The sequence below is a fragment of the Garra rufa genome, chromosome 6 (assembly GCF_049309525.1).
Source record: "Garra rufa chromosome 6, GarRuf1.0, whole genome shotgun sequence".
Lineage (NCBI taxonomy): Eukaryota > Metazoa > Chordata > Actinopteri > Cypriniformes > Cyprinidae > Garra > Garra rufa.
Window position 1 is genome coordinate 5,201,146 of NC_133366.1, and position 23,650 is coordinate 5,224,795.

The 23,650-nt window shown below is 36.6% G+C and overlaps 1 protein-coding gene and 1 pseudogene across 1 annotated transcript; both read right to left on the reverse strand.

Annotated features, from left to right (window-relative positions):
• Positions 1–3,624: 3,624 nt before the first annotated feature.
• On the reverse strand, positions 3,625–8,106 carry LOC141336346 (adhesion G protein-coupled receptor E3-like; annotated as a pseudogene).
• Positions 8,107–15,225: 7,119 nt separating this feature from the next.
• Positions 15,226–23,373, reverse strand: LOC141337018 (cadherin-11-like). Its single transcript, XM_073842747.1, has 11 exons — positions 23,217–23,373; positions 20,614–20,682; positions 20,220–20,383; positions 19,134–19,175; positions 18,947–19,036; positions 18,770–18,859; positions 18,172–18,288; positions 16,146–16,247; positions 15,975–16,068; positions 15,726–15,838; positions 15,226–15,632 (listed from the first exon to the last, which is right to left on the reverse strand). Exons 1-11 carry the CDS (start codon positions 23,290–23,292, stop codon positions 15,534–15,536), a joined length of 1,056 nt encoding a protein of 351 aa, XP_073698848.1. The 5' UTR covers positions 23,293–23,373; the 3' UTR covers positions 15,226–15,533.
• Positions 23,374–23,650: the final 277 nt, after the last annotated feature.

Sequence of the window (23,650 nt, forward strand, 5' to 3'; positions counted from 1 at the left end):
GTGATCCTCACCAACACAAATGATTAAAGAAAATACTGAAATATTGTGTGTGCTAAGATGTTTGCTGATATTATCTTTTCATCATTTTGTCCACTGTTTCCTTCTTACATTCAAATTCGAATACAAATGTATACCTAACAATAGTTCATATCTCCAGTTCCTATGAAGTGTATTTTCATTTTCAGCTATCTTTTACATTAGTCAAAGTCAAAGTCAAAGTCAACTTTATTGTCAATTCTGCCACATGTACAGGACATACAGAGAATTGAAATTGCGTTACTCTCAGACCCATGGTGCATACAAGTAACATTAAATACAAACAGAAACATTAAATGCAAACAGTAACATTAAATACAAAGGTAGAATTAAAAAAAAAATATGAATAAATACAAATAAACATAATATATAAAATGAAAAACACAATATACAAGTAAGGGCACATGGTAGAGAGTGCAAACCATGTAAACATAATAGTGCAACAGAGCTTGTAATGTGCAAAAGTGTCAGAGCAGTCTTGTAACTGTCTATGAGTAGGTGAGGTCAGGTGCAGGTCAGTGTGTGTGTGTGTGTGTGTGTGTGTGTGTGTGTGTGTGTGTGTGTGTGTGTGTCAGAGTTCAGAAAGTTTATGGGGCAGAAGAGGAGAGTGGGGGCAGAGTAGGGAGAGAGTTGAGCTTCCTGACAGCCTGATGGGTGAAGCTGTCCTTCAGTCTGCTGGTCCTGGCCTGGAGACTCCGCTGTCTTCTCCCTGATGGCAGCAGGCTGAAGAAGCTTTGCATTGGGTGGGTGGGATCGGCTGCTATGCAGAGGGCTTTTTTGGTGAGACGTGTGCTGTAGATGTCTTGGAGGGAGGGGAGAGGGACACCGATTATCCTCTCAGCTGCTCTGACTATGCATTGGAGAGTTTTTTGGCAGGACGCATTGCAGGCTCCAAACCACACAGTGATGCAGCTCGACAGGATGCTCTCGATGGTTCCTCGGTAGAATGTGTACATGATGGGGGCTGGTGCTCTTGCTCTTCTTAGTTTGCGGAGGAAGTAGAGACGCTGCTGTGCTTTCTGGGCCAGTGCAGTGGTGTTGTTTGTCCAGGAGAGATCCTCAGTGATGTGCACACCCAGGAACTTTGGTGCTGCTCACTCTCTCCACAGACGCACCGTTGATGGTCAGAGGAGCATGCTGAGTGTGCGCTCTTCTGAAGTCAGCAACAATCTCCTTCGTCTTCTTCACATTCAGAGAGAGATTGTTGTCTCCGCACCACGTGGCCAGGTGGCTCACCTCGCTTCTGTAGTTTGTCTCATCCCTGTTGCTGATGAGACCCACCACAGTCGTGTCATCCGCAAACTTGATGAAGAGGTTGGAGCTGTGTGACGGAGTGCAGTCGTGGGTCAGCAGAGTGAAGAGGAGGGGGCTCAGCATACATCCCTGAGGGGCGCCCGTGTTTAGAATGATAGTCCTGGATGTGTTACTGCCGACCTGTACTGCTTGTGGTCTTCCTATGAGGAAATCCAACAGCCAGTTGCACAGTGAGGTGTTGAGTCCCAGCTGGATCAGTTTTTGTGTGAGCTGTTGGGGGATTATAGTGTTAAATGCTGAACTGAAGTCTATGAACAGCATTCAGACATATGAGTCTTTTTGTCCAGATGTGTGAGTGCAGAGTGGAGTGCAGTGGAGATGGCATCATCGGTCGAGCGGTTGGGCCGATTTTAATCTGTATAATTCATTATTAGGTTTTTTGGTCAGTTTTTTCCCAAGGACTCTACATGAAATGGTTGCTGTACAATGTTGCCAGCTGCTTTTCAGGACATTTCAAGTCTCATCCACCTTGTAAACTTGTTGTAAAACATGTGAAAAAATTACAGAAAACTACATGATCATCACACATCAGCACATATTTGATATAGACTGTTTTATCATCATCATAAGCAAAAAGATCTTTTGGATGTAAGTTGCTGTTCAGTGATTCTCACTGACACAATATTGTGTGTTGCGAATTAGGTTAAACGAGAAATATTAATAAAATTCAGATAATTGAATAGTATTAGCTTGATAAAGCAGAGTTTACATTGCAATCAATTGACCAGATTGTCTAACTAAAGATGCTACAAATTTGCCAAGAAGAGGGTGTGTGTCTATATCATCCTAAAGCACGATAAGGAGGAGAGTTTGAGTGGCCAAAGACTTTCCAAGGATCACAGCTGGAGAATTGCAAAGAATTGTTTGAGTCTTGGGGTAAGAAAACCTAAAATAAAATGATCAATCAGCCCCTACATCACTACATGTTGTTCCGGAGGGTTTCAAGAATAGTCCTCCTGGCTCAACTTCAGCATATTAAATTGTCAGACATGACTGAAACTTCAAACATGACTGGCTTCTCTGGTCAGATGAAATTATTAATTAGCTTTTTGGCAGCTAATCCTCCAGATGGTTTTGGTGCAGACAGGGATAAAAAAAAAGTACACCCATGTCCACGGTTATTTTAATGTGGTGGGCCTGTTTTTCTCCCGGAGGTCCTAGGCATCTTGTTTAGATACATGGCTTCATTGATTCTATCAAATACCAGCAGATTAAAAATCTAAACCTGACTGCCTCTGTTGGAAATCTTATAATGGGCCATGGTTGCATCTTCCAGTTGGACGATGATCCAAAACAATCATCAAAATCAACACAAAATTGTGTCACTGAGCACAGAATGAAGCTTCTACCATGGCACATGTTTTTTTTTTTTTTTTTTTGTGCACATTTAGAATTTATGCACATCTTGAAATATCCATCCAAAATTTTGTATGTGATATTCCAAAATTCACATAAACATAGGTAGATGGCAAAACAGCTAGTGACTGTATACTGTACACACACACACTTACACAAACACACGCACAGCAATTGTTTTTGTGCTAAATTTAAAGTCCTGTAAAAAAAACAACCTATAGAATCCATTCAATAAAACTGAGGTACAAATTTGCACTCAGTTTGTTTGGGTAGATTTTATCCTATACATTTGAGTAAAGAATACCTAAATTTAACAGCTATGACAAACCAAAATAAAAGTAGGTAAAGTCAAAGTAATATTTTTTAAATACACTACACAAGTAATTATATATAAAAAGTATTAATATTAACTCTGTGTTAGTAGGCAACAGTTCATCTACTGAATTATGATTAAGAATAATTAGCCAATACAAATAATTGCACATTATTTATTCAGGAAAGATTGAATTGCCCATAAAGCCATTTATTTCCCTTTACCATACAAATAGCATTCAGAAGTTTTATTTTATTTTTAACTTGCCATCATTCACTTGAAAGTATTTAAATGTGATTATTTTGAGAAATGTGTAAACATATGCTTGTTCACCCACCACCTATTAAAAAAAAATATATATATATATATATATTTAAAGAAGACTAAATAAAGCAGTGAAACAGCTTTACATCAACAGTATAACAACTATAAAATAAGACACTCAAATAACATGTTTTTCTATCAGTTGTAGAAAGGTACTGTATGATGACATGATGATGACATTTAAAATTCAAAAACATAGATTTTTTTTTTTTTTTAAATCAGCTGTAAATTAATGGCACTTAAGCAGTATTTATTATATTTTAAATGTGCTGATGTGGTCCTCAGTGTTGTTTGGCCCAGCAAAGACATCTAAAGAACTTCCTGTACTGCTGCATGACCTGGACAAGAATGAGACGAGAGGAGCTGAGTGATTTCATGAGAGCAATTTAACCCCTGAAACTCATGGAACAGAAGAGACTTTGTTTATAACAAACAGGTATATAAAAAAAGAACTAAACAGTCAAATCAGAGCATACAATTTTGGAGTAATTTTAAAGCTTGGAGATCAAAGGCATTCTCTGTTGAAATTGCTTCTGACATCCATCTCTAAAAGTCACAGATCACCAAAATAAGAACAGTATAAACATCCAGATTACACATGTAAACTGAGTGATGTCTGACCTCATCATTGAGAACACAGTAGATCAGGAAGATGAAGGTTCCCTGCTGGGAGTTCAAGATCAGGAAGAGGATCTCCAGCACCTCACTGCCATTAGTGAAGAAACCCAGAATCCAGGAGCAACCGAGAACCACAAACTGAGCCAGTGTTTTAAACACCATGATCCTGCAGAAAAACAGATAAAAAAAGGAGTTAATGTGTCTTTATTGACTATGTGATTTTCTATAGAGCGCTTGAAAAATAATGTTACTTGGTTTGTTTCATCTGTGAAACTTCAGCATTGAGCTTTTTAAGAGTTGAGTTCAGACTGATGCCGATCTTGATGAAGAGAATCATGTTTGACTGCAAAGTAGAAGAGCAATTAATCACCTTGTTTACTTTTGATATAAAAGTCTTTTGATATAAGTCATGAGAAATGTGTTTACTGTTAGTATAACGCAAACAGGACCCAGAAAACTCCAGATTAAACCTTTATCCATTTTAATCCAGCACCTGTTTAGAGAAAAATCAATATAAGTGAATTTGAGTGAATTCAGATGTTGACTAGAGAAATATCACAAATTTTAATCTTGAGTGTGACACTGTTACAGCCTCTGTCAAGAGTGTATATTTAACCAGACAGCAGAAATTTCACAAAAGACAGACAGAACTGCTTAATTTCTTTATAACCAAATTAACTTGAAAACAACAACAACTCACTGTTCGCTGCCGTAGCCTTCAGGAACCAGACCGACAGACACACAACCACAACCAGAGCAACCAGATATCCAATCACACACAAGTATCCACTGCTAAGCATCTCCCTCTTTTTGGAGCTGATCTTTGATAGGTTCCTCACACAGATGAAGAGCATCACAGCTTCGATGAACATCCACACAAAGCCGGAGAGAAAGAAGAAGTGCAGAAGGCCTGAGATCACGGCACACAACACCTGGAGACCATGAGAGACGGTTATGATGATTCTCAGTGAGGCTGTGCTGAGCTGTAGGGCTCCTTCATCATTCTCACCTGCTGAGGCCGTATGACGCTCAGGAACTGCTGTGTGAGCAGGAACAGAAGGTGAGCCAACAGAAGACTGGTGCAGATGTTGATTCGAGCCACATTATTCACTCCAGGACTCCAGCGACAAAGGACAAAGCTCAACAGGGCCAGAATGAAGAACACCAGCCCCACGATCACACACACCAAATTCAACAGCTCCATCAGTTGAGAGTCGCTCTGAGAAAAAAAAAAAAACATGTCAGAGTACATGAGTGACAAATCTGTGCTGTTCTTCAGTGTTCAGTAGAAATGTTCTCGTACCTCTGGTGGACGGCTGGTTTGCATGATGAGAGCGAATGTTGACAGATGATCACAGGAACACACAGTGTAGCTGCTGTTGGTCTCTAAAACAGAACAACCATCTACAATCCACTCGCTGATCTTCCAGTACACACAGGACAGAGAACCATTGGGATCGAACTTCTACAAACAGAAGAATGAACAAAAAGAAAATGTTTGAACATTAAATATTACGTTTTCAACAGCTCTCAGTTTGGACAAAACACATTTCAGTCTCTCACTCTGATGTGTCTGAAGGTGAAGTTGACTGGTTTGGTGAGTTTAGTGTTGGTGGTTTTGGGAAGAGTAGCTGAGATCACAGTGGACATCATGGTTTTAATCGTGTCATTTGAAGTGTTGAAGAAGTTTGGCTTCAGTAGATTCTCCATCATGTTGTAGCTCATGAAAGCCACAGCAGCTGATCCTGAGTGACAGAAACAGAAAAAGAAACATGAAATACTATATGTTTCAATAATAACAACAGCAACCAAAAAAAAAAAGTAAGTAGTGGTTCAGTGGTAAAGGTAGATGTATCTTTTTTTAAATCATAACATTTGACATGCTTTCATTGTTGCTCTTGGCGATCCCAATGAGATCGATGTCCACAGAAGCATTTGTCGTGTCAAGTTGAGGGGTTTTATTTAAGGCAACATTTGGTCCAACCATGAAGACTTGACCCTCTGATTAAACAGAAACAAGCAGTTATGGAAATGATTTAGTTCAATCATTTTCTTTGCAAAATACAAAAACGAAAAGGTTATTCACTATTGTTGGGTTTCTCTGTATTTGCTGCTGTTTTCCTAGACTAAATAAAGTCTCTGATATCATATTTAATCTCTGTTTCATCAACAATAACACTTGTTGCTTCACTTACCTACAGCAGGAAGAGTAAAATTGACATTGTCACTTGTGTCTGTCGGCTTCACTAATGTAGAAATTAGTTTCTCACTGGTTTTTAAGATACGGTTTCCATGGGAGGCTAGTTGGGTTGGGTTTGCTGATGACAATGAATCTAAAATCTTCTCTGAAGCGCTGAAGGCCACAGTCAAAATGTTCGTCACAGCCTAATTTATTGACCAGAAAAATGCAGTTCAATAGCATTACTGTACATGTAAATGTCAAGAAAGCCAGAAAGCACTTCTATGTCAGTTATAGTATCTGAATTGAAAATCCTTGATCAGGCACTTACATTCAAAGGAAGCACTTGATCCGTCATGTTCTCGATCTGCTCGAGAAGTTTTTGAAAACATCCTCCAGAGGTCTGACTCTGAAATCACAATCAAGCTTTATATGGTAAATAAAACACTCTTAATCATGCTAAGCAATATTAATAGCAAACAAATGTATGTTTGTGCATGTAACCATCAGCAATAAATTGAAAAGCATATCCATATTTTAAATATCTGCCAATGTGCATCTTATTGCTAATTGAACTATAAAGGTCAGTAGCTGTGAGTCCAACTCTAAAACTTCAATTTCAGAAACTCAACTTACAGTGCACCCTTCCTGCAGTGTTATATTTATAACTGCAATGACAGAAAACAACATAAAGACTATATTAAAACAAAACAGCAGATGGTATAGATTCATTTGTACAATATCATGTAAGCATAGACCAAACATAAATGATGAATGTGACCATAAAGAAAAAAACTTCGACTTTGACTATAATGATTCTTCTTCCGCTCTTGAAGTCTTTGAGAGCACACAGAACTGCTTTCAGTTAAAGTTATGAAATTTGGCATAGGATCAAGGTCTCAATATTAACTACAGCAATTTTGGAGTCTCTAACTCAGAGGTGCCAAATCCTGTTCCTGGAGATCTACTTTCCTACAAAGTTCATCTCCAACCCTAATCGAACACACCTGAACCAGGTAATTAATCTCTTAGGCCTTGATAATTACAGACAGCTGTGTTGGAGCAGGGCTGGAACTAATGTCTGCAGGTAGGTAGATCTCCAGGAACAGTATTGGACTCCCCTGCTCTAACTCATAATCTCTAGCGCCACCAACAGCTCATATTTGCACTCCTGTTTATGCTACTGTTTCACCCACTCAAAGCTGCATGGATGGAACAAAAATAAATATGGAAAACAATTTATTTAAGTGTAATTTGTTTATTTAGCTCAGCTCACATCCCATTCGTTTGCATGAAGAGGGCAGGGTTTGTGACCTTTACTGCAGCCAGCTACCAGATGGCAATCAAAATGTTTTGAAGACCAGGGGTCGAAACCTTTTGTTTTGGTCAAAAAATGTTATGACCTCTGGTCTAATGCATGTAAAAAAAATCTATTTGATACACATGACAAAACGGCATAGGAAACATAACCTGATTTTGTCTTGATTACAATGTAATAGGTCAAGGTGAAATAAGCAGATAAGGCAGTGTGAAAAATAAAATAAAATAAAATAAAATAAAATAAAAAGTTCATGTGAATATAATTACCTGCACAGTATGCTGCATTGCAGACAGTTGGACTAACCAGCTCATAGACATAATAATTGCCAGGACAGGCTTTGACTTTAATGGGGTAAGAGCCGTAATAGCAGCAGTAACTGCCAGAGTAACCGCAGACATCTCGAGTGACGACTCCATCTTTAACTGTTGGGTGTCCATCACGAATCCACAGTGGGATATCAGTACCACAGCTATACTTCGCAACACACGTGTCTGGGATCTGAGCGTTCATGTTGTTAATGAAGAGACGATACCAGCCGCTCCAGGTGACATTCTGGTCACACATGGTTAAGGGCTTTGATGGCTGACTGATGTTGGCTCTCCATTTATTGTCCAGCACAGTGTGGTTGTAGCAGGGGTCAGACATATTAACTGTTTTGGGGAAAAAGTAAATAAATAAATGACTATAAATAAGTAATTGTTCCTTTGAGTGGTGTGATTCATTGGCAAGCAAACAGATAACTATTAATTTATAGATTTATTTAGATATTGTGAAATCGTATTCTTCATTTAGCCATGATAATTGTGTGGTGAAAAAAAACCCAAAAAACTAATATTGTGACAGCTCTAGTCCAAACACACGGAAGCTCAACACACCAATCTACAGATCTGCTCATATACAGTTAAAAAACACAACAGAATGCATTACCAACTGTGGATGTCTCTTGTGTGACAGTTGCACAGGCCAAGATATCTGAAATAAATGATAATAAAGCCAAATTAATTAACAACATAACAAAGGGTTAATGAACTATCACTTAAAGGGATGCTAGAGGAACCAATTCACTGAATCTGACTGAACCCTCTGAAACTTGAGGAAGACAATACACAGCATTTACATTTATCCGTTCAAAGTAGCAAAACATTAAACTGTACTAAATCTCCCACTTAACATTAATCCTGCAAAAAAAAAAAAAATGACCCAGCGTTGGGTTACCAAAATAACCCAATTTGGGTTATTTTAACCCAGCGTTTTTTTGAGTGCATGGTAAAGCATGCTGGGAAATATAAATCCCCAGCACATTTTCAGTTATATCTAAGTTGCTCTAAAAAAAAAAAAAAAAAAAAAAGAACATTGCACTCAAAACAGTGAAAAAAAGTCAAATGCCTTATACAGTGTCTATTTACACTAAGTGCAAAAAGCCCGCCTTGTTGGCAAAGGCTATTTACACTAACTCCACTCACCAATGTGTGATTGAATTAGTCAACACTACAAAAGATGGTCAGTAACTGGCAGCTCTGGTGGCGCAGAGAATAAATCATGTTTCACTCTTTTTGACGCGACTGATCTGGGTTCGAATCCCCCTTCTGGCAAACTAATTTTCTCCCTTTTCAAATATCATATCACATCAGAAAGGCATATATTTTCAATAAAAATGAAGGACATAATTGAAAAGTTGAAAATAAAGTATCAGTTTGGGTAGGTGTAGGGAAGGCTTATTGTCCCAATATCATTTAATAAATTGAATAAAACTATAATTTACACTCAGTAATTACTGCATACTGTTTTAGTGTACTACAATACTGAGGTGCAGATAATTGTGTCTATTTGCAATAAGTATTATACATATCAGAAAATCCTGCTATTTCAAGATAGTGTAAATAGAATCTGTAGCTAATTGCACTTACTGCAAATAGCCGCTGATTTACTTAAAATGTGTCAGTTTCATAAAAAAAAAGTTCTAAATGCTCATAAAAGTACATGTGTTTGATTTAATTTGTTTAACCTAAGTTTGTCTTACTCAAAACAAATTGATTATTTTGAGCCTTTTGAGTGAAGTAATTCAGTGCTCCAGTTACTCCAACAGTACACTGATCTGAGAACAGTAGCTACATGATCATGGAAAAGTTAGTTATAATCCTTACTTTTTTTTTGAACATTTCACTATTAGCTGGGAAGAAAACAAACAAATGACGCTAAACAAAATCAACATATAGATCTGGATTTACTCAGCTGTCACTGAATGAATTAACTGTTATTTAATTGATCAAGGCATGCTATAGTATATTAATTGTCATACTTACACAGTATAACAGAGATCGGCACTATTATGAAACCTGTCATGATATATGAAGAAAATAATACAAACAATTGAAAATGTATTGAATTTAGAACTACATTCAATCATCTGTTTTTTGGGTCAGTGAGAACAAACCTTTAAAGGCTAATCATGACCAACCAAATACATACTCACAGGTATGAAAGGAAGCCATTGTCATGTTTTGACAGTCCTGTGTGTTTGTCTTCAACCAAAAGCCAGTTCAGAGGATGTTTCCCTTACAGTTTAGAGGGAAAATAAATAAATGAATAACTTTGTTGTTCACATATGACTTAATTTCCTCCTCTTTTTGGAAAACATTTTCAGCATTTATGAATTTAAATGATAAATGCAGAGAGTTTGAATAATTTATTGTCAAAGCATAATTAAAGCATGAAATGATTATCTTATATTATACAAGTGACAGAAGTGCACTGCAAAAAAATGCTTTTCTAGCTTAGATTTTTTGGCTTGTTTCCAGCCAAAATATCTAAACATTCTTAAATCATTTTCTAGATGAGTAAAAATTATTGGCCTGTTTTCAGAAAAAAAAAGAGTCAAAATTAAGTGCATTTATGCTTGAAACAAGCAAAATAATCTTGTTTTCTGTTTGAAATAAGATTTTTTTTCTTACCCCATTGGCAGATTATTTTGCTTGTTCTAAGCAAAAACTCACTTAATTTTGACTTGTTTTTTTCTGAAAACAAGAAAATAGTTTTTACTTGTCTAGAAAATCCTTATTGTTTCATGAATTTTTAGATATTTTGGCTGGAAACAAGACAAAAAATCTAAGCTAGAAAAGCATTTGTTGCAGTGTGATTGTATAGGAATTACATTGGAATTACAAACTGTTTCCCAAAAACATCACACATGAAAACTGGTGTAGATCTACAAATGGAGTAATTAATAAAGATTTATGCATCCTTATTTATGAGTCCTGACCTGGTCAAAGCTTAAACTAGTCAATTAACTACACACAAATCAAAGTCCATGATCACAAAGAAACTCTTACCTGATGTGCAGTGATCCTTACCGACACAAGTGACTGAAGAAACAGATGTGTGAGCTAAGATGTTTATTGGTGTGATATATGTTCATCCTTCAGTCCACTGTTTCATTTTAAAATTCAAATTTAAATACAAATGTACACCTAACAATAGCTTATGTGATTCCCATGAACATGACCACATTTAAAACATGTAAAGCCCTGGGGCTATAGCAAACCTAAAGGCCCCTTTCATAGTAGCCTATCTTGGTGCCACAACAGTTTCTACCACAGGAATATTTAGTATTTTTATTATTATTATTATTATTTTCCCCAAACACAGAGTATGTCCTAAATATTCCAGGCTACAATACATTAAGAGCATAAATGCATTAACACCAGATATGAGGTCAAAGCAAATTGGGTTTCCAGAAACAGCAACAACTTTTGATTACATGCCTCTTTAATTTACTTTAAATGGTTTTATTATTAGAACGTCTTATTTCTGCCACCTGAAGAGGTGAAATTTTGGCCATTCAGGAAAACAATCCTTCATTAATGTTTTACTAGTGTAAAGGCAATCGGAATAAATAATTTAAGGACAGATACAAATATTAACAGAACATTAAAAAGGCTCTTAATTAGTGAATTAGTAATTTACTTGAATTCAAATAAATTGATTAAAAAAAACTATTGAAAACAAGCATGTGTTTTCTAAAAGTAAAGAAAACCTTATATATGTGACTGACTGCTTCACTTCAACTTTGAGGAACCATTGCTTTATATGCTCTGTGGTTTTATGTTTCATGCTTCTTTAACAACAACAATTAAAACATATTTATATATAACTAGCCAAAAGTAGTAGTGAATTAATAATAAATACCATAATGCCATATTTCTATAGTGACTAGTGCTGTCTGTGGTTTTAAAGGCTTGTATTTACCGTTACAGTTTTCCTCTACACTTCAGACATGCTTGGAGCTATGAACAATAATAAGCTAATAACTAAATGTCAGTTTACGCAAATAATGTAATCCTGGCAAAGCAAGTAAACCACATTTACAAGACTTTATTAATAAATCATGTTATTTCCCTGTAGTGATGTCAAAACATAATAATTTGCATATATGATTTAGAGTATTCCATGTGTTGTCAGTTGTGATGATAAATGAAGCTTGCAACGTCAATGGGAAGCTCATATTATACTCTCATGCTGTTACAAATGTTTTGACTGAACATGAAAGAGTCTGTGATTGTTATATATTTGCTTCTTTCTTGACTGCAAAATGTTTGCTCTGAGCACTTAAATCTGTACTAAGGATGTGTTCCTGTCACTATCACACATGCACGCCCAGAAAGGAAAATTCTGTCATTATTTACTCGCCTTCACATTGCTCACTCACCCTTATGTTAATCTGGCCCTGGTCCAGAATGAATCCAGCAAACCTCTTTGGGTTGATCAGGCTAATGTAAACCTGTCAATACAATTGCTCCACACAAATGTCTTTGGACACTGATTTTTGAGACTTTTATCAACTTTTACTAACATGTCTTACATTTTAAATGCAAGAACACATTCTGTGAGAATGCCCCGTTAAGCTTTGGGTTTTACACATTCTCTAAAGCATTTATACAGATGCTTGTTTTTTGTTTTTCATGGAAAGTACCCTGCTCCATTTGACTATGCAAACACAGGTGGTTTGTGCGGACTAGGACAGTTTGTCCCTGCTCACCCACAGAGGATGCTATGTATTTCCAATAGTTATGGTGCATAATGTCTTAGTACTTTGTACTTTTTAAAACTTTAGCTGTATTTAGTAATCTTCTACCCAAGCCTTATTAGCATAGGTGTCCATTATCTTCTCTGTTACAAGTGTTTGTGCTAGGGCAACCAGACGTCCCAATTTTTGGGGGACAGTAACTGGTTTTTGGTATCCTGTCTCCAACTGGAGCTGTCCCCGGAAATTTTACAGCACCACCCCATTTAAAATTACCTGCAAATACATTGCAAAAAAGCCTGACTGACATGCAGTAGCCTGCTGGCTATCTGAGCAATCATGTAGAGATTATTTTCTCCAGCAGAGGGCGCTGACAGCTACACTGACTCTACTTGGTCATGTGCCACAGCAACTGTTGGAAGAACAACAGGATTTGCAGATCTGTGTCTTGAAACAAGTATATTTGAAATGGCTAAAGCTTTAAGTGCAGCTGGGCCTCCAGGGCTTTTACTGCGAGTCAGTTTTGCACAGTTTTGGAAACCACAATCACAATCAACCACACCTTTAAAGGAGAAGTTCACTTCCAGAACAAATATTTACAGACAATGTACTCTCCCCGTTGTCATTCAAGATGTTCATGCCTTTGTTTCTTCAGTCATAAAGAAATTATGTTTTTTAAAGATGAATGATCTCTATATAGTGGACTTTTATGGTGCGCGCAAGTTTTAACTTCCAAAATGCAGTTTCAATGTAGCTTTAAAGCCGAGGAATAAGGCTCTTATCCAGTGAAACAATTGGCCATTTTCTAAAAAAAAAAAAAATGTACATGTAAAGTAAAACATTTCAAAATATTTATTTTGTTTTAATTTTGATGATTGGAGTGTACAGCTCATGAAAGTCAAAGTTCCAGTATCTCAAAATATTAGAATATTTACATTTGAGTTTCATTAAATTCCCAAACTTACAGTATAAATTCCAGGTATCTCTTATTCTTTGAAACCACACTAATGGAGAAGTCTGCTGACTTGCCAATGGTCCATGAGACAATCATTGACACCCTCCACACAGAGGGTAAGTCACAAAAGGTCATTACTGAATGAGGTGGCTGTTTACAGAGTGCTGTATCAAAGCATATTAAATGCTAAGTTGACTGGAAGGAAGAAATTGGGTAGGCAAAGGTACACAAGCAACAGGGATGACCGCTGGCTTGAGAATACTGTCAAGTAAAGCTGATTCAAACTATTGGCAGAGCTTCACAAGGAGTGGACTGAAGCCAGAGTTATCGCATCAAGAGTCCTCACGTTTAGACATCTTCAGGAAAAGCACTACCAAGCCACTTCTAAAGCAAAAAACAACATCAGAAGCATCTTACCCGAACTAAGGAGAAAATTAACTGGAAGTCCTCTTTTCAGATAAAAGTAAATTTTGCATTTGATGTTGAAATCATGGTCCTAGAGTCTGGAGGAAGACTGGAGAGGCAGAGAATCCAAGCTGCTCGAAGTCCATTGTGAAGTTTCTGAAGTCAGTAATGCTTTGGGGTGCCGTGACGTCTGCTGGCGCTGGTCCGCTGTGTTTGAGCAAGGGCAAAGTCAATGCAGCCATCTACCAGGAGATTATGCTTCCACCTGCTGACAAGCTTCATGGAGATGCTGATTTCCTTTTCCAGCAGGACTTTAGCACCTGCCCACAGTCGAAAAAACACTTCCAAGTGGTTTGCTGGCCATGATATTACTGTGCTTTATTGGCCAGCCAACATGCTTGACCTGAACCCCATTGAGAATCTATGGGATATTTTCAAGAGAAAGATGAGAAACAGTCGATCCAACAATATACAGACAATCTGAAGGTTCAATAGTGCCTCATATATATATATATATATATATATATATATATATATATATATATATATATATATATAATTTTTAACCTCAACTGCTCATCTTGTCTAGATCTGCGATGCACATGCATAACCCGGGTCAATACAGTTAGGGTATGTTGAAAAACTCCCATCTCATTTTCTCCTCCAACTTCAAAATTGTCCTACATCACTGTTTTACCCATTTTTACCTTCACATTCCATACCCTAACTGTATTGACCCAGATTACACAGAGTATGCACATGCATAGCAAAGGTTAGTCGCGCGTAGCTAGACCTTCAGACTGACGGCTGAAGGTCTGGAATTCATGGCAGCTTTAGTTGGCCAAGGCCCGCCCATAAGGGCGTTTGACCGACATGTCAAACAACCAATCACAGTTCGTTTCGTTCAGCGTCACGTTTCAGTGCATGGAAAGACTGGCGTGCAACAAGTCAATCATTGAAATAACCAGCATTGAAAGTTAAATAAGAAGAGGGAGAACAAGCAGTAAGTCAGTAATTTGTTCGCGAACGTCGCAAATGTGTATAACAACAACGGCGTCTGCATAAGCACCTTTTAGCAAAACGCTGAGTAAATCCGTCGGCGCTTTGTTTCCCGGCGGACCGGAAATAAACGCGACACTCACGTCTCCCAGGTATCCGATCAAATTCAACTAATCAGATCACGACTTGGACATTCCTGAAGTGTTTCCAGTTAAGTGTACCATATGCATCAGATGTTTAGCCAACGTTCCGTGGGTGTGACGTCTGAGGCTGAGACTAAGCAAAGGTAGACATCTTGTTTGACAACAGGTACATCAACTGTAAATATTTTGTTCTGGAAAGGAAACTTTTCCTGTAAGCCAGGACAAATCAGATGCAGACTTGCTTCTCAAACCTCAAAAGATTTTTATGATGCACAATTAATTTAAACACAGTCAGTTATGTGTTAGGATGGATCTTATGGATTAAGAAACTTTAATTGCTGTCACACATAACTAATACACTTCAAAATTAAATACATTGCTGATTACAGTACTCTTGAGCTCATAAAATGCAAACCTGAACCACCAGCCAATCACTACATTGCTAATCATGCTTTCGAGTATTGATATATCTGCCTTCTCCCACAATTTGATATTTTAATCAAATCCGTTAACTTGTTTGAAGAACCAAATTCAAATCATCTCTGATGTATTAAGCGAGGTCAACTTTCAGCAGGTTGTCGTTCACATTCACGATGGTGATGAGCACCACAGCATCAGCCGTCTTACTGGCATCATCCTTTTGAGTTGCCTGTTTTTAGAAAATATATACAAACAAAAGCTCTGAAATCTCTTCAAATTCGTAGGATTGGTTTTCATGAATGACTTCAGAAACGTCTGATACCTGTATGAAAACAGCAATCTGCTCCGTTTCTTCTCTGTCTAGTGGCGTTGTCACAGAGATGACCCCACTGTTTTGGTCAATTTCAAAGCTGTTCTGATATTTCTTTGGAACGACTGGAACAAAAATGTCATTATATGATTTATTATCAGAAACTTCATTTAGATTATGAGAACATTTCTTTATTTCATTTAGTTTAGGTTATAGGACGTGTGTCATGTAAGTGAGTTGTAAATTTTCTGTTGATGGTACCTGTTGTTATGCTGAACACTACAGGCTTGTTGATGCCCTTCTTGTCATCCTGAGCTTTTATTGCCTCAGGAGTGACATCTGAGACGTGTCCTACCTGTGCATGGACAGAAAAGAGGGCTGTATTTGTGTGCTCACACATGCATTTAAAGGATCAATCTTGACGTCATTTACCTTATTTTCCTCAATGGATGCCTTGTAAAGTGAGTGATCAAAATAAGGGGAACCTTCAACTGTTATTGTAACTGTTGTTGTGTCTCTGAGTCCTCCTATATCCTGCGAGAAAACAAACACACTTAAAATCTAGTAACTAGGTAAAAATGTTTGTCAAGACAAACTTTAATATGGATTGAGAAAGTTGGACCAGAAAGTTTGAAACATTTAAAGAAGTTTAAAGAAGTTTAAAAAGTATAAACAATAAAAGTTTAAAAGCAAGTTGCTGGTATGTTTCTAACATGATTAGCATTTTGTAGCATGATTAACAAGTTGCTAGCATGTTTTGTAGCATGATTAACATGTTGTTAGTGTGTTTCTAGCATAATAAGCAAGTTGCTAGCATGGTCCTAGCATGGTTAACATGTTCCTAGCGCATTTCTAGCATGATTATCAAGTTGTTAGCATGTTGTTAGCATTATTAGCAAGTTGCTAACATTTTTATAGCATGATTAACAAGTTGTTAGCATGTTGTTATCATGATTAATGAGTTGATAACTTGTTTCTAGCATGTTTGTAACATGATTAGCAGGTTGTTAGCATGTTTCTAGTATTATTAGCAAGTTGCTAGCATGTTGTTACCATGTTTCTAACATGATTAACAGGTTGTTAGCATGCTTCTAGCATGAGTAACATGCTAGCATGTTAATGTTAACATTCTAGCATCAGTAGCAAGTTATTAACATGTTTCTAGCATCATTAGCAGGTTGCTAGCATGTTTCTAGCATGATTAACATGCTGCTAGCATGTTGCTAACACAATTCTGGCATAATTATTAGTTATTAGTATGTTGTTAGCATGTCTCTGACATGATGAGGATGTTATTATTATGTTTCTAGCATGATTAACATGTTGTTAGCCTGTTTCTAGCATGATTAACAAGTTGCTAGCATGTTGTTAACATGATTGTAGCATCATTAGTGAGTTATTAGCATGTTACTAGCATGATTAGCAGGTTGCTAGCATGTTTCTAGCATGATTAGCAAGTTGCTAGCATGTTGTTATCATGTTTCTACAATGATTAGCAGGTTGCTACCATGTTTCTAACATAATTAACATGCTGGTAGCATGATGTTAACATGATTCTAGAATCATTAGCAAGTTATTAGCATGTTTCTAGCATGATTAGCAGGTTGCTAGCATGTTTCTATTATGATTAACATGTTAGCATGTTGTTAACATGAGTTTAGCATCTTTAGCAAGTTATTAGCATGTTACTAACATGTTTCTAGCATAATTAGCAGGTTGTTAGCATGTTTCTACACTGCAAAAAAACACATTGTTGAGCCAACTTAAAATAATTTGTTACACTGCTGCCTTCAGATTTTAAGTTGAATGAACTCAAATATCTAAGTTGTCACTTAGTACAACTTAACATATCAAGTTGACTAAACTTTTCTGAGTTCACTAAACTTAAAATTTTAAGGCAGCCAGGTAACATTTTTTTTTAAGTTGACTCAACAAATTGTTTTTTTTTTTATAGTGTAGCATGGTAAACATGTTGCTAGCATGTTATTAACATGATTCTAGCATCATTAGCAAGTTATTAGCATATTACTAGCAAGTTGTTAGCATGTTGTTAGGAAGGTTCTAGTGTGATTAGCAAGTTGACAGATCAGTCTGAATATCTGGGCAGTGTTTGGAGTTTGTAGATTTAAAGCTCTTGGAGGAGCTTTCTCAAGCCAACTTAATTATTGGATTGGTAGAACACCTTACCAGTTGTGATTTATCACAACTATACAGTAGATTAAACTTTACCCAACCACTAAATTGACTTTTATTATCATCTTTTTTATGACATAAAAATAAGTAAAGAAATAAACGAATTAATAAAAATTGCATGGTTTTGACGTTCTGCTAAACATCTCTTATTGTGTCCTGCGTTTAAGTACATTAACAAACAGTTTTCAGTTTGGGTTCAATGATGTATAGTAATGAATGTAAAGTGGATGCAGGACTAGTAGGATGTAAGAGAGTTTGTTTTTACTTTAGCTTCCACGATGAAGTTGTACTGTTGAACATTATTGTAGTTCAGAGGTTTAGCCAACTTGATGTCACACGCGTTCATCTGTGCGTCATAGCTCACTTCAAATTCATCTGGAGGCTGTTAACAGAGCGGAAGTGATGAATTAAAATTGGTACATGCATAAATTCATAGATACAAACTGAGCTTATGCAATATTATTTCATTTTATTTTATTTTGTTTCCTTAAAAATAAGATGCATGCATAAATTCTGTAAACATGCGATTAGACATATTCAGTGTTTCAATAGATTAAATCTGGTCTGACGGATTCAAAGTCATATGAGAGAGTGACCAGATGACTGGGACATACAAGTGCAATATTAAATACATATATATTTATTTCTTTTTTAGGAGGCTATAGGGCTCTTGAGTTGCATGGGAGCTTATTATAAACATCAAAGTGCAGAATTACCAAGCAAGTCAAGAGCGCTGGGCTTTGAACACAGTCAGATCAAATGGAGGAAGCATTTTCTCATTTAGACTTTCGCATTGATCATTAATGCAGTTTTGTGGAAGCCTATTGCATATATCAAATTTATATGAACCTTTCATGACTCACCAGTATAGAATATGTAATTCTTTTGTTTTCTGTAAACGCATCTGCATCAATAGCCCTGACATTGAGCAGATCTGTTCCCACAGCTGTCGTCTGGAATAAAAGACATGGTTTACTAAGAGACGTGAGGGTCCTTAGAGACCAAACACTGTACAGCTGAAACTGTGAGATTAAACACACCTCTGACACTGTGGCGCTGTATGATTTGCTCTGGAAGATTGGAGGGTTGTCATTGACATCCAGAATGTATAGAGTCCGGACGTTTTTCGGCTAAAATAGAAAATTAAGATTTTATAGTCAATGTTTCTTTGCTGAATCTGTATTTCTATATTACATTGTATTGATATTATGTTTTAAATAAACATACCCCTCTATAGCAGGTGACTGAATAATACAAAGCATCTGCAGACTAGAAGACATAAAACATACAAAGAGACATGCTATATGAAAAAATGCAGTACTATGTACAGTCAAGCCAGAAATTATTCATACCCCTGGCAAATTCTGATTTAAAGTTATTTGTATTTAACCAGCATTTTTTTTTTTTGACTGGAAATGACACAGGCTTTTCCCAAAATATAATAGGACGATGTACAAGAGGCATTATTGTGAAAAAAAAAAAATATTTCTCCGCTTTTACATTTGAACAAAAAGTGGCATGTCCAAAGTTATTCATAGCCTTTGCAAACTGACACGGTCTAAGGGAAAATCCAAAGTTCTATACCATTCCAAATAGTCCAAGCTGTTCTAAAGGAGGACACCACTTCTCCAGATAAGGCACAAAAAAGCCCACTTGGCCTTTGCAAATTCTCATCTGGACAAAGAAGAAGACTTCTGGTCTTCTGTTTTATGGTCAGATGAAACAAAAATGGAATTGTTTGGCCACAATGATGTAGCCCTGAGAACACCATCCCCACTGTCAAACATGGTGGTGGGAACCTAATGTTTTGGGGGTGTTTTTTCAGCCGGTGGACCAGAGAACCTATACTCACAGTAAACGGCACCATTAAAAAGGAGCAATACATCCAAATTCTCAACAAGAACATCAGGCAGTCTGCAGAGAAACATGGCCTTGGGCACCAGTGGACATTTCAGCACCACAACGACCCAAAACACACAGCAAAAGTGGTGAAGAAATGGTTAACAGACAAAACATTAACGTTTTGCAGTGGCCCAGCCAGAGTCCTGACTTAAATCCAATTGAGAATCTGTGGAGGAGCTAAATATCAGGGTGATGGCAAGGAGACCCTCCAACCTAAAAGAGTTGGAGCTCATCGCTAAAGATGAATGGGCAAAAATACCAGTGGAGACATGCAAAAAGCTGGTCAGCAATTATAGGACATGTTTCATTGCTGTAATAGCCAATAAAGGCTTTTCTATTGATTATTGAGAAAGGTATGAATAATTCTGGACATCTATCTATCGGCACTGGATCAGTGAGGGTAGAACAAACCATCTTTATTTCCTCAGCATCCAACGGTTTGATGGTCCGTACAATAGCGATTGAGTCTCCATCAGAGTAAACCAGCTCCAGAAATTTCATAGCAATGCTGCTGATATGTGGCTCCAGAACCAAACGAACATCTGGGCTGATGTTAGTGATAATCTCTATAACTCCTGTAAGCCAGATCAAATATACATTTAAATGCATATTTAAACACACAAACTAAAACATAAAAACTATAACGCCAGTATTGCTTTGCATTGCTACTGCGATGCTCCTTAATTACCAAGGTCCATTTAAGGTCTTTTCGGCTAAATATTAACAACAAATAAAAAAAAAAATAATGAAAACATTATTTTATATCACATATTATAACAAAAACATATTATATATGTGGGCATACCTTCATATCCCTCCTCGGTATTCCCTAGATTGACATTACTTCCACTTACACAGTTTACCTCTGTAGAACCTTAAACAACAAGTTTTAGTACTTAATAAACACTTAAAAGATTCCTTTCAGTAGCACACACTATGTTAAAGGAATAGTTCACTTTCAGAACAGAGATATTTTACAGATAATGTTCTCACTCCCTTGTCATTCAAGATGTTCTTGTCTTTCTTTCTTCAGTTGTAAGGAAATTGTTTATTTGAGTAAAACATTTCAGGATTTCCCTCCATATAATGGACTTCTATGGTGACCCAGAGTTTGAACTTCCAAAATGCAGCTTCAAAGGGCTCTAAACGATCACAGCCGAAGAAAGACGGGTCTTATCTAGGAAATGGTTGGGTTATTGGCTATAGGAAAAAAAAAAAAAAAACCATACAATTTATATACTTTTTAACCTCAAATGCTCATCTTGTCTAGTTTGGCAAGATGAGCGTTTGAGATTAAAAATTGTTGTAAATGTTTTTTAGAAAATAACTGATCGTTTTGCTAGATAAGACCCTTTATCCTCGACTGGGATCATTAAGAGCCCTTTGAAGCTGCATTTAAACTGCATTTTGGAAGCTCAAACTCGGGGGTGCCATAGAAGTCCTGAAATGTTTCCCCCAAAAAACACCATTCCTTTACGACTGAAGAAAGTAAGACATGAACATCTTGGATGACAAGGGGGTGAGTACATTATCTGTAAATTTTTGTTCTGAAATTGAACTACTCCTTTAATATATACAACATATCAAGAAATCAAGAAAAAGAAAATTAAGGAGTCCTTGTAAAAACTGGTCTGAAATACTAAACTTCAGCTGAAAATGCTAGTTTCATGGCTCAGCAACCAATCTCAAATCTTTACTTCAATTGTTTGTCGCCTCAGCAGCAAATCAGTGAAACCACACTGTAAAAAACAACCTATAGAATCTACTCAATAAAATGGGGTAAACTGGTGTAACAATTTGCACTCAGTTTGTTTGGGTAGATTCTATCCTATATATCTGAGTAAACAATACCTGAATTTAAGAATCTACTCAATAAAATGGGGTAAACTGAGGAAACAATTTACACAGTTTGTTTGGGTAGATTCTATCCTATATATCTGAGTAAAGAATACCTGAATTTATCAGCTAAGAAAAAAAAAAAAAAGTAGGTAAAGTCTACACAGCAAAAAGCTCAGTATTAAATGAACTCTCCCGGGAGTTTATTTGAGTCCATACTCAGAGTGTCAAAATTAACACTGAAGCAGTGTCAAAGCTAATCAGGTAATTAAGTGATTCATTGAGTGGTGATTGAAAATTATTGAAGACACCAAAATTTTTATGTCACCATTATAGTGGTCAGTGTTAGCATTAGTTGGGCTCTTGACCTGTAGCTCTTTAGCATTAAGTTTTGTTTAGCTGTTTAGTTAAACCAGCCAGACAAGCTAAAGAGCAAAAGTCACGCAGTGGTGATAATTCTGGTTTAAAATAAGCTTAATTTGAGCCACTGGAATCGTTTAGAGTGCAGTCTTTCAGTTCTATATCCTTTATTCATTACAACTGCTTTGGGGTTTCACAGCAGCAAAAATGATAAAGCCTTTTTTTTTTCTTCTTCTTCTTTTTTGATTGGCCTTTTTACAAGCTCCTCTGATCAAATTTTTTTAAAAGTTGCTCTCTTAGGCACACACTGACATCAGGAATCAGCATATGAATCTCAACAATGGTGACAAACAGCATATTCAGAAACAGATCAACTCTAAACATCACGGAAATCATCAGCTTATAATTTATTCATGCCGCAATGCATGATGGGAGACACGGATGAGTTTTGATTGGCTACAACATACGTTTTTGATGGTCACCATTGTTGTGATTCTCATGCTGATTGTTGATGTCTGTGTGTCTATTTCTAAAGTATGTGCATATTTTTGTCAAAATAAGCACCTCTCTGATTAATCCAGCATAATTAATAAATAAAATATAACTCTGTTATTCAGGTCATTACATTATGACTTTGTCAAAGCATGTTCAACATCACATAATCTTCTTTCTCCTGGTTTGTCTGATCGTTATAACTCAATTAGAGCACCCAAACAAAACCTAATGTTAAAAAGTTAATGGTAAAGAGCAAAACTAATGCTAACACTGACCACTATAATGGTGACTTACAAAATTAGATTTTCTCCTTTTGGTGATTCTGCTTTTTAACATCAGGTCTTTAATGATGGTCAATCACCACTCAATGAATAACTTAATTACCTCAATAACTCTAACACTGCTTCAGTGTTCATTTTAATACTCTTGAGTATGGACTCAAACTATTGGGAGAGTTCATTTAATACTGGGCTTTTTGCTGTGTAGACTTTACCTACTTTTTTTAGTTTGTCTTAGCTGATCAATTCAGGTATTGTTTACTCAGATATATAGGATAGAATCTACCCAAACAAACTGTGCAAATTGTTACATCAGTTTACCCCATTTTATTGAGTAGATTCTATAGGTTGTTTTTTACAGTGCATAATCATGATATAATCAAAACTACAACCTTAAGATTTTTGTCCTGTGAAGAAAATGTTCACAAATTTGACTTACCTAAAGCACTCCTTACACTGTCGACGTGCAGACAAGCTAAAACAAACAAAACAGAGAATAAGGCCATCTTTTCCATAATTCACAGTCAGGTCAGTTTGTATTGTGAAGTCAGTGAAGAGAATGACTATCCGCGCAATATATATCCCTCTCCGCGCTGTAATTACTTGTTTGTCATAAACAGTTATGGCTTCTACTGTAAGCAGGTATCAACGGTGCTTTAAAGATAATCAGTCTTGCCAGTAATGCAAGATTGAGAGGATAAGGGACGGAGTGACTGGAAAGAGTTTCATGATACAAGTTCATTTGAGAATATCTGACATTTTGAACCTTTGTAACTGAACGTATGCAATGGTTTCAGTCTCTTAAGTCTATGTTTGTTTATTATTATTCAGCCTTATGGAATAATCATTCTGATTGGTCAGTCACAACGTTCT